The 14,687-nt window shown below is 41.1% G+C and overlaps 1 protein-coding gene across 1 annotated transcript in view; it reads right to left on the reverse strand.

The window, feature by feature from the left end:
- Nucleotides 1-13,673: 13,673 nt before the first annotated feature.
- SNTA1 (syntrophin alpha 1) overlaps nucleotides 13,674-14,687 on the reverse strand; it is a 74,053-nt gene continuing 73,039 nt past the window's right edge. Inside the window, exon 8 of the mRNA XM_054981901.1 lies at nucleotides 13,674-14,579. Within this exon, the coding sequence (XP_054837876.1) occupies nucleotides 14,487-14,579 (93 nt within the window). The 3' untranslated portion in view covers nucleotides 13,674-14,486. The remainder of the gene's footprint in view (nucleotides 14,580-14,687) is intronic.

The following is a 14,687-nucleotide window of genomic DNA, read 5'->3' on the forward strand; positions in this document are numbered from 1 at the left end:
AAATACAGTTCCTGAGCATGGGAAAATAAAGGAAGAATGAAGATGAATACAGAAGAGATGAAAGGATGCCAGATTCCTTCAAAGCAGAATCTTTTGTTGAAGAACCTGCAATCTTAGAAAGTGAACTGCATTCCAAGCCATTGGGGGAAACAAATCACCCAGAGTAGATGAGATATCAATAGAGCTATTCCAAGCTACAGAAACATAGTCCATCAAATTCTTAACAAAAATATGCCAACAAATATGGAAAACAGGACAATGACTGGAAACAATCTCCATTCTAATACTGAAAAAAGGATATGCCAAAGATAGCAGCAACTATCACCACATTAATTTCCCATGCAAGCAAAGTGATGCTCCAAACTTTATAATGAAGACTCTTACCATATATGGAACCAGAAATGCCAGATGTTCAAGCTGGATTTAGAAAAGGAAGAGGCGCTAGTGATCATAATGCAAATTTGCATTGGCTAATGGAGCATACCAAAGAATTTCAGAAGAAAATCAGTTTGTGTTTTATAGATTACAGCAAAGCTTTTGAGGTATGTATCATGAAAAGCTATGGATGGCGTTCAACCTATATGCAGATCATATCATAAGGAAAGCTGAATTAGATTTAGAAGAAGCAGGAGTGAAAATTGGTGTAACATTAACAATTTGAGAAATGCAGATGACACCACATTACTGGCAGAAAAGAGTGAAGACTTGAAACAACTACTGATGAAGGTTAAAGGAGAAAGTTCCTACAATGGCTGGTATATCTTCAGGCAATTTCCAGACTAAAGGAAGTGGTCAAAGATCACAGAGGCCTATTAAGAGAGATCTAATGGATTTTGAAAAGATAATCATTCAGCGGAAAGACCACATGTTGGGGCAAATTTATAAACGTCTACTTCAATATGACACAGAAACAGAACAAGTTAAAATGTGTATGTCAAAATGGATTCAAAATTTTGGAGAAGAGATAACATTTCAAAAGTGGGAAAATGTATGGATGAAGGGTATAAAATCTACTGCAAACCAAACATAAAGAGAAAACTGGCACAAGATGTTCTATCAGGGGTATATAACGCCAAAAGATATAGCAAAAACGGATAAGAAATATAGAGGACGTGTAAAGTGTAAAGAAGTAGAAGGCACCTTTTACCACATGTGGGGGACGTGCAAAAAAACCCCCCAAAATGGAAAGAAATACATGCAGAGATTCAAAAGATCTTAAAAACGGATTTTGCAATGAAACCAGAGATTATGCTGTTGGGAATAATGCCAGATAATACTGAGAGACTATTACATTAATTTTTGAGGTATATACTAACAGCAGCAAGGGTAACAACAACAACAACAACAACATTTGATTTATATGCCGCCTTTCAGGACAACTTACTCCCAATCATAGTGGTTTACAAAGTATGTTATTATCCCCTCAACAAAACAACCTGTGAGGGGGCTGAGAGAGCTCCAGAGACCTGTGACTGACTCAAGGTCACCCAGCTGGCTTCAAGTGGAGGAGTGGGGAATCAAACCCAGTTCTCCAGATCAGGGTCCCGCCACTCTTAACCACTACACCAAACTGGGTAGTAAATGGAAAGACAAAGAATGCCCAACCAGAGAAAATTGGAAAGATAAAATGACAGAATATGTGGTGATGGCAAATTAACAAATTATATAAATAGAAGACTCATCAAAGAATTCGAAAAGAAATGGGAAAATTACTTTGCCTATTATAGATAAAGATGAGAAATAAAAGTTATGAATAAACAATGTAAATTTAGATAGGAGCTCAGATTAACAGAGGTTATAGTAATATTGTTTATTTTAAGCATCAAGAAGACAAACATAATGACTACCGAGGAATTACACAACTTTAAGGGTGACAATGAAGAAACTGAAATTGTTAATTTATTAGCTCAATCATCAATCAAAAGGAGACTGCAACCAAGAAATAAGAAGGAGATTGAGACTTGGAAGAGCAGCCATGAGAGAACTAGAAAAAATCTTTAAGTGTAAGGAAGTGTTCCTAGAGTACAAGATCAAGATAATTCATACTATGGTATTCCCCGTTATGATATTTCAGATGTATGGATGTGAAAGTTGACAATGAAGAAAGCTGACCAGAAGAAAATTGATTCATTTGAACTGTGGTATTGGAGGAATTTTATGGATACCATGGATGACCAAAAAGAAAAATAAGTGGGTTCTAGAGCAAATCAAATCTGAATTCCCTCTAGAAGGTAAACTAATGCTACCATACTTTGGTCACATCGTGAGAAGACAAGACTTACTGGAAAAGACAATAATGCTAGGGAAAGTGGAAGGCAGTAGGAAAGCAGGAAGACTGAAAATGAGATGGCTTGACTTAGTAAAGGAAGCCACAGTCTCCAGTTTGCAAGATCTGAGCAAAGCTGTTAACGATGGGACATTTTGGAGGTCATTAATTTATAGGGTCACCAAAAGGTGGAAGCAGCTTGATGGTACATAACACACACATGGGATTAATGGGCATGGATTTTGTCTTCCATGAGAGTTTGAATGGAGCCTTCTATCTACTCTAGAGCAGTCCAGCTCTAAATGTGAATCAGCATGAGCATGGGGAGTGTGTGTGTGTTAGTTCCAGACAAATCCAAGGTCAGCATTGATGCTTTTCTGAAGGTAATTTTAAAGCTTAGGTGTGGCCAGAAGTGCGAGCTTTTTCTTAGATCACGGCTTGCAGCCACGATGCTGTGTGAGTTGTGTTTGTGGAATCTGCATCAACCTGAAGTGACCTAATGGTTTATTACCTGCTTCAGGTGCATGGGGGGGGGGCGCTATTGGATTGTATGTCTTAGCCCCAAGGCTGTGAACGTCAGCCTGGCAGACCAGGATGAGCCCAGATTTGTTTGGTTTTTGAAGGGTGTCCTATCTTTTTTTGTATTTACCCCCCCCCCCTTTTGTAAGCTGCATTTGGTCATTCCAGGAGAAAAAGCAGCCTATAAGTTGTGTGTGTGTGTGTGTGTGCACGCGCAAATAAATAAATACATACATACATACATATTTAAGCTGTATTTTTTGTGTACTTTATTAAGTAAACCTGAGTCCCTGGAATGAGAGAAAAGTGGTAAAATGATTTAAATATATGAATACTTACCTATTTTCAGACATTTTAAACTAGTGCCAGTTGTTTGAGGAACTAAAATGTATAGGAAATATTGGTTACCCCAACCTACCTAGGAAGCATTCACATGCAGTTGCAGACTTCTGTGTAGGAATTCCTAACTGGATAGAGTAAGTTCAGATGGGTGCTTGTTAATCTTTTTCTCAGTCCCATAACCTGAGTGTTGTTTGCAAAGCCCTTTTAATAAACTTGAAATCACTTAATTCTTTGGGAGGGGTAGCACCAATACGTGGATATAAACTTGACTCTTTCGCACTTAATTAGCAAAGAATGTCTGGATTTTTTTTAAAAGATGGTTTTAAACTCTTTTTAAAGTGGATGTCTTCTTGCAACAGCTCAGTATGTATTAAGCTTCATTTGTGAGAGGTATAATGTTCTGAGAGAGCTCAGAATAAAGTAGGATGATCCACAGTTACCCCAAGCCAGAAGTATTCTTCTTACGTAGATTGTTTTGGCTCCCAGATAGGAACCACTCTGCAGTATTTAAAAAGCTGTTTGCTGATGACAGTAATGTAACTAAAGCTTTCTTTTATTACATTTGGTTTTAGTGCCATATTCCTGCCCACCCTCAGTGAGGATCTGTCACACAAGCTTCTATAAGTGGGAATGCTGAAATTCGGGCGGGAGGATGGAATAATCTAATTCTGCTAATTTAACAGGATATTGGCAGTACCTGAAGGCCAAACTAGAAGAGGTTCTGGGAGATCCACAAATCGATCTCCCAAGTGGTTTTATTGGCAAATAGAAACTGTTCCCCTGCATCCAGATAAGGTGTGCAGGAGGTGCCGTGCCTGGTCTCCTCACCTCACACACCCTGGAGAGATTTGCTTGCTGAAGAAAACACGAAGCAACTTGTGTGCTGTATGCAGGCAGCGGAGAAAACAGCATCTCTGAGTGGTGGTGATGGAGAGTGTTTGTGGTTGGCAATATGGTGCAAGCAGCATAGGTTAAAGTCCCCCACCTTTTCCTGACGCTGTGATCATATCATCACCCCCACTGTGGCTGCTCTTGTCTGTATCCAACCCCACAGTTCCGAGGACTTCAGGGCTTTTAGGTTTTATTGAAAATGGTGATTTCCATCCATTCCCTCCCCTTCCTGCTACTTCCCAAGCAGTAGGCACTCAAGAACAACATAGGGACAAAGTGGTGGCGGGGGTCTCTAATGGAAAATTGGAAACCAGCAGAAATCATCACCACCCCTTCTTAAGAATACTTCAGTGGCCTTAAGTCTTTGGGAAATGTGGTTGAACCAAACTTCTCTTATTGGCTAGTGTGTGCAGTCTTGAATCAGAGCCTTCCATTGGACTAGGTCATCCCCCAGTCTGTCTTATCACTCCATCCTATTCACTCATTTTAATGTTGCAAATGCAAACTTGTGACAAGCTCTTTATTTCTTTCAGGCTTCTATTCCATTTATGCAATGCGGTCACTTTCCAAAGTTCTTTTGTTGCACAAACTAGAATTGCCCTCTACTTCTTTGTTCGTACTACTCTTTTGATCTGACTTAGACTTCCCAAGTTTTAAAAGTCCTTTGCTCACACCATTTTCAAAGGACTAAGATGGCGCCAACTACATGGTCCCTCGGCTCTCAGCTCTGGAGCAATCCACTTGTCTTGTATGACAGCCCTTGCAAGGTTCAGAGCAGTTTTGCCTTTACGGAAAACCTACCAGAAGGCCTGCAGCTGCTGAGTAAACATTGTGGTCCTAGGTGGTAGCAGCTATTAATTTGAATGTATTTATTGCTTTTTTCCTTTGTTTTATTTTAATGTGGTTGTTCTTTGATTGTAAGCTGCCTTGGGCTTTTAAAAGGTGGACAAAAATGTATTTCAGTTAGTTAGTTGGATCTAACTAGATTTTCTACTGCTGAAGAAGGGCAGAGGGATCTCTTTGGACCACCACAAAAGGTATCATAGGATCTGCATGGGCAAAAGCATTGTGGGATGGGAGCTGTAGTCAGGAAGAGAGTTGGGAAAGATTGAGTGAAAAAAGTTGATGGACTCCAACCTCAAGGAGAGAGCATGCTGCCATTTTAAATCTAAACAGTTCTTCTCCCTTTGAGCTAATCCTATACAAGTATGCACAATGGATTTTAAGATTTCTAGCCCAAATCCTGAAGGGAAAATAAATAGGATTATGTTACAGAGATTTCTTTTCCTGCTGCTGGATAACAGATTGGTCTAGATATTAAAGGAAACTCTTCCAGGTAAGCACTGACCTTAGTATAGTAATATCAGGCTATATGTTTTGAAAGATAATGTGTTTCCATGTGTGCGCATTAGAACAGTGCACAGTACCAAATGTACTGATTTACACACAGCTCCTATCATTTTCAGTGTAGCTGCACGTACTTTTGCAGAAGGCAAGCAACAACAACAACTATTGGTTATTATTGTTGCTGTTGTTACTATTATATTGTTTCGAGGGAGACTTGCAAAATCCACATCATGGTAATAGTTTTTCAGAGCACAGAAATGGCATTACCATGACAACCGCTAACCAGCAATTGCGTCAACCAAGGAGGAAAAGAATATATTGCTGCAGAATCAATTTATTACTGTTGCTCAGGAGTGCCATTCCTTATACATTTAGAATACCTGGCACTTATGAGAAGAATGAGATTGTATCTGAGTAAATAGTTTGCATACGTGAAATGAACATCTTTCCCTTGATAACAGGAGCCTTTGTCTTGGTAAACAGTCATGATGCCCATCTGCCCCTCAAGGACAGACACTGACTGAGAGCCAAGCTACATGTCACAAATTACACTTGCATGGCAAGTGAACAGATTGAGGGCCAAGCTACAAGTGACGAATGACACTTGCCTGGCAAGTGAACAGACTCACGTGTATTCCTCCCTGTTCACTTGCCATTCACTTGCGCTCCACTTGATCAAGTGAACAGGGAGGAATACAAGTGAGGGTCAAGCTACAAGTGACGAATGACACTTGCCTGGCAAGTGAACAGACTCACGTGTATTCCTCCCTGTTCACTTGCCATTCACTTGCGCTCCACTTGATCAAGTGAACAGGGAGGAATACAAGTGAGGGCCAAGCTACAAGTGACGAATGACACTTGCCTGGCAAGTGAACAGACTCACGTGTATTCCTCCCTGTTCACTTGCCATTCACTTGCGCTCCACTTGATCAAGTGAACAGGGTGGAATACAAGTGAGGGCCAAGCTACAAGTAACAAATGACACTTGCCTGGCAAGTGAACAGACTCACGTGTATTCCTCCCTGTTCACTTGCCATTCACTTGCGCTCCACTTGATCAAGTGAACAGGGTGGAATACAAGTGAGGGCCAAGCTACAAGTGACGAATGACACTTGCCTGGCAAGTGAACAGACTCACGTGTATTCCTCCCTGTTCACTTGATCAAGTGGAGCGCAAGTGTATGGCAAGTGAACAGGGAGGAATACACATGAGTTTGTTCACTTGCCAAGCAAGTGTCATTCGTCACTTGTAGCTTGGCTCTGAAAGTACATGTGCAAGTACAGGGAACTATTTAGGACGCGCTACATATGTGGCTCGATGTTTATTAATGAGTTCTTTATTGGCATAGGCCACAACTAAGCAGAATTAAGGGCATTGGGTGGTGTCTGCTGAATGGAGTTAACACAAGCTTCTTGGTCCAGTGCTTTTGCTGTTGCAGTCACCAAGTGGTGAAAGCCCCACTGTCAGAAGTGCATGAGGTATTCCATAGCCAATGCAGTCTAAAGGCTTCCACAGTGACTGCTGAGACTAAGAGTTGCTCAGTTTTGCATTAACTGGGTTTGAGATATATAAATTACCCAAATGCTATGTCTTAATTTTATATCTAATAGATGGGGTTGAGGCATGGGGTGCTGCACTGAACGCATCCCTATACTGTAGATGGTATACAGGAACCCTTAATCCATAACTGACCTTTGGAAACTCAACTCAAGCATATAATCTCACTTTAGACATAAAATGAAACATTAGAATGGTTTAAATGTGAAGAAGGAAATGCAAAACAGAACTTTTTTTTCTTTTGCTATTTGATCGTTAAAATCAGCTGGGTGTGGACTTTGAGGGTAAAAACATTGGACAGTGTTATTTGGCTTGATATATTTTTGTTTCTGCTAGATAAAGGGCTACTTCATACAGGTACTAAAGTCCACTGATGATCTCTAGGGTCAGTTCCACTGAGAAAGCACCACACCCCATAGTTGATAAAATCTTCTGAAGAGGTCTTATTTCTAGGCATGGGACCCACGTATCTAAAAGACCGTCTCCTCCCCTATGTCGCCATGTGTCAACTTTGATGCTCAGGCTGCCATCTACTGGCTGTTCCCCTACTTAAAATAGCACACCTGGCATCAACCAGTTCCTATGACTTCTCTATTGTAGTTCCCACTTTGTGGACTGGAAAATTTTATTAACTTGCCATGAATGTCCCTTTTCGGTGGTTCTAGGGTGCTGAGATCTAGATTTCTGGGAAGAAAAGCTTTCTCCTGGACACAGGCAGGGTCTTAAGCTTTTCTATGGTAGGAGGAGTTTCTTTTCGGCTTCTCAGAAGGATCTACTTAAGCTCCTAACAAAACCAACTCGCATAAACAATTATATGTGCCCCCACAACTAATCAAACACCTGGGAAATGCAACTTTTAAAACTAATACTCAGAACAAGACTAAAGATGAGACAGGACACTCCACTAGACTTAAACTGTCTAGGCTTACAGTGACCGTGCATGCCCTCCCAAGGAAGCCACCTGGGGTTTCTAGTGTTGACTGTTCAGTAACTCTGGTACCATCAGTCAGAGAGGGGAGACTGCAGCAGCATGAAACTACCAGGGAGAGAAATTCCTGCAAGTGAATAAAATTTTCTATTATCCTGTGATTCCTGGGGTGCTGCAGTCTAGACTGCTGGGACATAACAAAGCCATGCACTTAGGGTGGGAACTCTTAATGGGCATTATCTACTGAAGGACCTTCCTCCTGAAGGCAATGTCCAAGGATATTCACTTGTTTATATGATAGTGCTGAGTAAAGGTGGATGCCTTGCAAATCACCTCCATAGAAGGTTGAGTGGTAAACTGCAGAAGTAGCGGCCCTCCTGACAGAATGAGCTATCAGTCTGAGTCTTGTAAGCCAAAGAAATGCAACATTTAATCCATGGAGGATCTATGAAAAGAAATAAACATTGCTTCCTATTTATGGAACCCCTCAGTCCTAGATAAACATAAACTAAGGGCCTGCTTGACATCTAGACAATGCCACTGTCTCCTGTCTGTGGACCAGTTTAGGACAAAAGGAGGGAAACACTATTGTTACTGGAATTGGTCTCCTTGAGAGAAGGGGGAATTAGCAGCAAAGAGAAGGCTATGCGAGAGGGGTAACAAGTAAGATCCGCCACCAATTTTTACAGGGTCCCCTTCCCAAGGAAACTGATGAGATGGGTGTTTTCCAAAATAAAAAGTATTTTATTTAAAGGGGGAAACTCACACACGCAACAAGCAAATCATAAGCACACAAGATTCCTAGGAAAGTAGTGGTGAAAGTGGGAATAGATTTCAGGGTTTTTTGGATGATAACTACCTATCAGAGGAGTAGAGTAGTCCATGGAGGAAGAGGGCTTCAAATGGCCACCATTCTTGACCAGGAGAGGCTCAGAGATTCTGAGGGTCTTATGCTTGAGCTCAAATAAGTGTGTACAATTTGGCTGGGGCAAAGCCAATATTCTTATAGGGTAAATCAGACCCTGGGGCTGGAGAGTGACTTCAGCCAGTAAGACAAAAACCTTAATGGTTTGTCTCCTGGGATGAACAAAAGACTTGAGTACCTTGACTGGTGTTGCTGGGGTGTGACAAAAAAGTTAGGTTGACTACTCCTGGTGTCTTACAAAGAAACTATAGTTTATTAATTATTCCCCTGGAGCTAGCTGATGAATTTAGAGTTTTGATTAAATGTTCCCAGGAAGAATTTAAACTTAGAGCTGATTGATGGTCCTTGATTACAGGACAGGATCTAATCAATGAAAGAGAGGAGTTTGGAATGCCCGAGGGGAGGTGACTAACAAGCACTTTTCTTGTAAAAGAGCTGCGCTCTGAGGCGTGAGTGGTAGGAGACAATGGCATCGAATTGCTCAGAATTCCATTTGCATAGTACGAGCGTTCCAGTCTCCCAGGCAGGAGCTGACAATGTTCTGCCTTGCTGGGCAGTTTGGCTTGTGAGGCATGAAGCGAATTAGATTCAGTGGCTTATGATTTCATATCATAAACAGCTATTAAAATGGTGGAGGCTATATGGACTGCTCACACTATTTCCTCTGACTTGTGAAAGAGAGGAGAAGGTGCTTCTCCCCAACAGTCTATATTGTATCACACCAGAAACTAACAGAGAACAGGCTCTCTGAGGGCCAAGCTACAAATGATGAATGACACAGGTTGGACACTTGTCAGCTTTCCTCAAGTTTGGATGGGAAATGTAGGCATCCTAGTCTTGCAACTTGGCTCTCTGACTCCTGCCCAATGGACTTTTCAACTGTCACTTGTCCAACATTCCACCAAGCTGCCTACATTTCCCTTCAAAACTTGAGAGAAGCTGACAAGTGTCCAACCTGTGTCAGTTGTCACTTGTAGTTTGGCCCTGAGTATGTTGTCGCCTGGGGGGGGGGCGCTGTCTTTAAGAATTCTGAGAAAGCACTGTAAGACTATTTTATTTGCCGGAGTTTTTAATGGGGTATAAACTGCAGGCATATTTTGGGAGGGCCCTTTGCAATTTTTATGTTTTAAATTGTTGGTGTTTTTAATAGTGATTTGTAAGCTGCCTTGAGGTATGAGGGAAGGCAGGATATAACTATTTTAATAATAAATAAATAAATATTTCAGATAGGGAAGGAATGGACATGTTCTCAAATGGCTCCTGAGATAGAAGGCAGATCAGAATTAAGATGTCAAACCAGCTAACTTACAGCCCACCACACAGAGTATCAGAGAAAGCTTAGATATCCTGGAAAGGAATTGTTAACAAATGAAAATGTCTTCCCTGGGAGGGATCTGAAGACCCCTTCTGAAAGAAATCTGGGGTTGGACACTGAAACAGCAGGAACACTTGATGCTAGCCGACATATAGCTTAAGGCAATAACTGTGATTTCGAAGGTATCTCTGCTCTTACGTCCTCACACTGATACTTGCTGTTATGTGCTCTTCCCTCCTTTCTCAGCTGGTGGAAAAGATTGATATGTGAGTCGTTTCCACAATGTATTTTTGTAAACATGGACACACACCTGGCACAAGCCTCCAGTAGTCATCTCTATTGTCCTGTCAGTTGTGCTTGCTGTCGTTAACTTCAGGAGCTATGGTATAACTATTGTTTCTTCAGCCACAAAAAAATTTCCTTTTGTTAGATTCTTGTAAATGTTTACATAATTATAAAGAATATAGTATGACGTTCACTAACTTGAAATAGCCTTACATATACTTCAGATGAGCAATGTCCTAGGTACTTATTAAGTTGTCTTACAGAGATGCAGACCATTTGTCCAGCAGGCTCACTAGTGTCTACTCCAGTACCATGATGCGCATTTGTATATTTCCTGATGCCTGCCTGCTTCTTCCCAAAACTTCCTTTTCCATAAAGAGCCAGGCCTGGCTTTCCTCTACCTCACTGCACCAGGAAGTGTCTCAGAAGACTCTAGTAGGCATTACCTTTAGGTCTGCCAGGCTTTCTCAGTCAGAAAGATCTACTCCATATAGGAGAATGTTTGTCTTTGAACTTCCCAACCTTCTGTAATTGCTCCTTATGGCTGTCATTTTTTTATTGGTTCTGCCTGCTATGGCAGCCTTTTTGTGTTGGTGCCTGCTAATCTTTTTAAAAATCCAGTGGTGCCCCTATGATCAACAAGGTTGGGACACATGGTCTATTTCAGGGGTCCTCAACCTTTTTGAGCCTGCGGGCATATTTGGAATTCTGACAGTGCGGTGGGCACAGCCACAAAATGGCTGCTGCACAAGGTGAAGCCAGCCACAAAATGGCTGCTACAGCTTACCTTCAGTCACACAGTGAAGATTCTTGTGCTATGGAAGCAGTTTCTGCCAAAGCAACATTTTAAAAAATCTGCACAACCAATCAAATCTCCAATGGTCAATCAGAAGCCATGCTTGGCAAAGCCCCATCTGGCCCCACCCACTTTATAAAAACATTTGGCAGGTACCAGGAAAGGTGTTGGTGGGCACAATGGTGCCCACAGCCATCATGTTGGGGAACCTTGGTCTATTCTGATTGGCTGCTGTCCAACTGCTGCTGAGATCCTTTAACTGCAGAACAAGAGAGTAAGTACATGCTCTGCCACTGAGTAATGACTTCTCCAAAATGATTCTGCCCACCTCCAACAACATTCCCAGTTGAAAAGATCTCAGCTTGGCTAGAAAATCCTCTACATTAGTCTTTGAAGAGCATCTGACCTTAAATTATTTAATAGACCAATGGTACAAAAAATTATAAAGTGGCTTCGTATAGCAAGAGAAAGCAGCCTTCTAGATTTAGCCACTGCCTTAGTCTGTAGGTAATCTGTTTTCGAAACTTCCTTATTCTACCAATAAGATGGAAATTTTTAATTTCCTCTCTCTCTCTCTCTACCTGAAAGGTATGATCCTTTAAAAACAGGCAATATTTGCTTATGTATCCTATTGGAAAGAGTAGTAAAATTAAAAAGGGGTATTCCCTCAGCATTGCTCTCTTTTAGTGCACAGAAATAGAATGAAGACAGCACAAATAATGCTCTAGTCCACCACCTGGTTTCTACTGGTGGAAATGGGAAATGTTCTACTGGTGGACACAACTAATGGGTTGTGTCCTACGGATTTTCTGCTGGCAGAAGTGGATCTTTCCATGCCTTCTCCTTTCCCTGCATACTCCTGTCACCAGGAAAAGGCATTGCTGATGAGAGACCATCACAAACAGAAAGCAATGTGGATAAAAGGGCTGCAATGAGGAGGGGATTCTGGAGAGGTCATCTCTTCTTTTCTATCAGCACAACATCTGTAGGACCCAAATTATTTGCCAGCCAGAGTGTACATCCAGCAAGGATGTTAAAATGCTTGGACCTATTTTTCTTCAACCATGCATGTGTGGCAAAATAGTCTGATCGCTCTGGCACTTTCACCATAATCAACAGGGTTTGCAAGTTTTAAAAAATTCCATCTCACCAACAGATCTGCACCAACAGCCCCCATTAGACAGGAATATGTGAATGAGTTAATGAGGAGCCAGTGCGGTGTAGTTGCTAGAGTGGGGGGCTAGGATCTGAGCAACCAAGATTTGATCCCCCAGTCTGCTATGGAAGCTCGCTGGGTGACTTTGGGCCAGTCACAACAGCCGAACCTGCCTTACAGGGTTGTTGTGAGGGGGAAATGGAGGAAAGGAGAATGATGTAAGCCACTTTGAGTCTCCAGTGGTAAGAAAGGTGTGGTGTAAATGAAGTAAAATAAAAAAAAAAGGTTTGAGATATATATCCAATCCCAGTACTTTTTCGGAGCATCTACAAGCATTAGTTATTTTCTGAGTACTGGCAATGATTGAATTAAAAGTATGAAAATGGACAGATAGTCTAAGTGTAATGGAAGTGAACCCAGCCATGCATTCCATGACAGCAAAAGTATGTTCAATGAACTTTTACCACCCTTAGAATGCATGCCTGTCTTTAACTATGCCTGTCTTTACCTTGCAAAAGAACTAGCCATCCTCATGGTTCTCAAAAGTATACTGGTGGACAAACTCCAAACATGCTGTTGGATCATTCTGGACTGTGACGTAATCTTTTGGATTGCACAAGTCAGTCAATGTTGGTTAAACACAAACCAAGCCTGTGGGAGTGCTGAGGAGTACCCACTTGAATCTTTTGAATGAAGACCAGAAGAGCAAAGAATGGAAGCCAAGAAGGCAGCTTTGCTCAGGCTAGCATTACTGAGCCATCCCTGCCACAGGTAGAGAGAGCAGCGATCAAACCAGCCAAGGATAACTCTCCACTTGTCATTCCTGCTGCACTTGGTCATGAACATAGGAAGCCACCACCATACGCTGAATCAGATCCTTAAGAACTTGAGAATAACTCTGTTGGATCAGACCAGCGGTCCATCTATAGGCTTGCTAGGCCTCTCACTATGAGCCACTTTGCAGGAGCACAACAAAATAAAAAACAGAAACATTACTGACATTGCTACATCACTTCTGGGTACAACCCAGAAGTGATAAAGGGTCGCTCTAGGAATCACTGGAAACTCCCCCATACTACCATAGCTAAGGGAAGTGCCAGCCCTCAGGTGTCTAATTTGCATTGGTGCAACTTTGATTTTTGTTAGGCAAATTTAAATTTTTTATACTAATTTAATAAACAATCCTGGGTATAGTAAGGAAAGGCCATCAGAAAGCCCCTCCTATTAAAATTCATTTGAGATAAGAAAGCTACTGTTGGGATGCATGTCGGTAAATCTGAATCTTACTATGCTAACTTCATATCTGTTGTGACAATTAACTAGAAACAAACAGCTTTAGTCATCTGTAGTAATTTGTATTTATTTCACAAAAAAGGAAAATGAAATAAAAGAATTTCATGCAAGGATTTTTAGTTCATAAAACTAGTTGTTTCCCCTTCTCAAGAGCACCTCCTTTTATAGCATATATATGAGAAATAAAACTGAAGGGCCAAGAGTTAGCAAAAAAATAATAATCTCATCAATCAAATGTCTTTTAAAATTATGGCTTCTGTGACTATCTACAAAGTTTGGATAAATTGGTAAATCCACAACCACTTTTTTAGTTTATGTCTGTCACAAGTCAGAGAAACGGCTTACAGTATTTCCAGACTTTATGCTTTACAGAGAATGAAGACATCTGTCTTAGTCTACCACATTTTTGCAACTAAAATGGTGTTAAAGTAAGGAACAAAACCCACCAAGTCAGCATTTCTTTAAGGTTCATAAACTGAGCAATATAAATATAAAACCTTGATACAAACAGATTTTTTCCCATATATAAAATATCATCTTCAAGGCACTAATGTGACGGCAGAATGAGACTGATATGACATCCTTCATTGTCTCAGATTTTCCAAACTTGTGATGGGCATTTTCATAAGGAAATCTTATTGCCTGGGCTTTCCAGTCTTGGGTTTGGCATACTGAGAAAGTTCCTCATCCGTGTATTTCCATTAGCTGTCCTGGAAATCCTTTGACTGTCAATGCATTACACCAGCTGTCCTTGCTCCAGTCTGTAGTGACATTTTAAAAATTTGCTTTGGCCATGTAACTAATAGCCATAGTGCATAGATTTAATGACATCTTGGCTCTCTCTCTAGACGTCGTCCCCCTTGTCCTTATGCCAGCAACCCAAGCCGGGTCACTTTGGCAGAGAGGAATGAGTGGATGATGAAGACAATAGTTTTGGGGCAGGAATGAAGATCTAGTTGCTGCAATGAAAGAAAACATTGACAAATCAGGAGTGGTTTGTTCACAGCATGCCTGCATTTCCTAGAAATTGGTCTTTCAGTATAGGCCTTTGTGTAAAAAATAGTTAG

This window comes from Eublepharis macularius, chromosome 5 (genome assembly GCF_028583425.1).
Source record: "Eublepharis macularius isolate TG4126 chromosome 5, MPM_Emac_v1.0, whole genome shotgun sequence".
Lineage (NCBI taxonomy): Eukaryota > Metazoa > Chordata > Lepidosauria > Squamata > Eublepharidae > Eublepharis > Eublepharis macularius.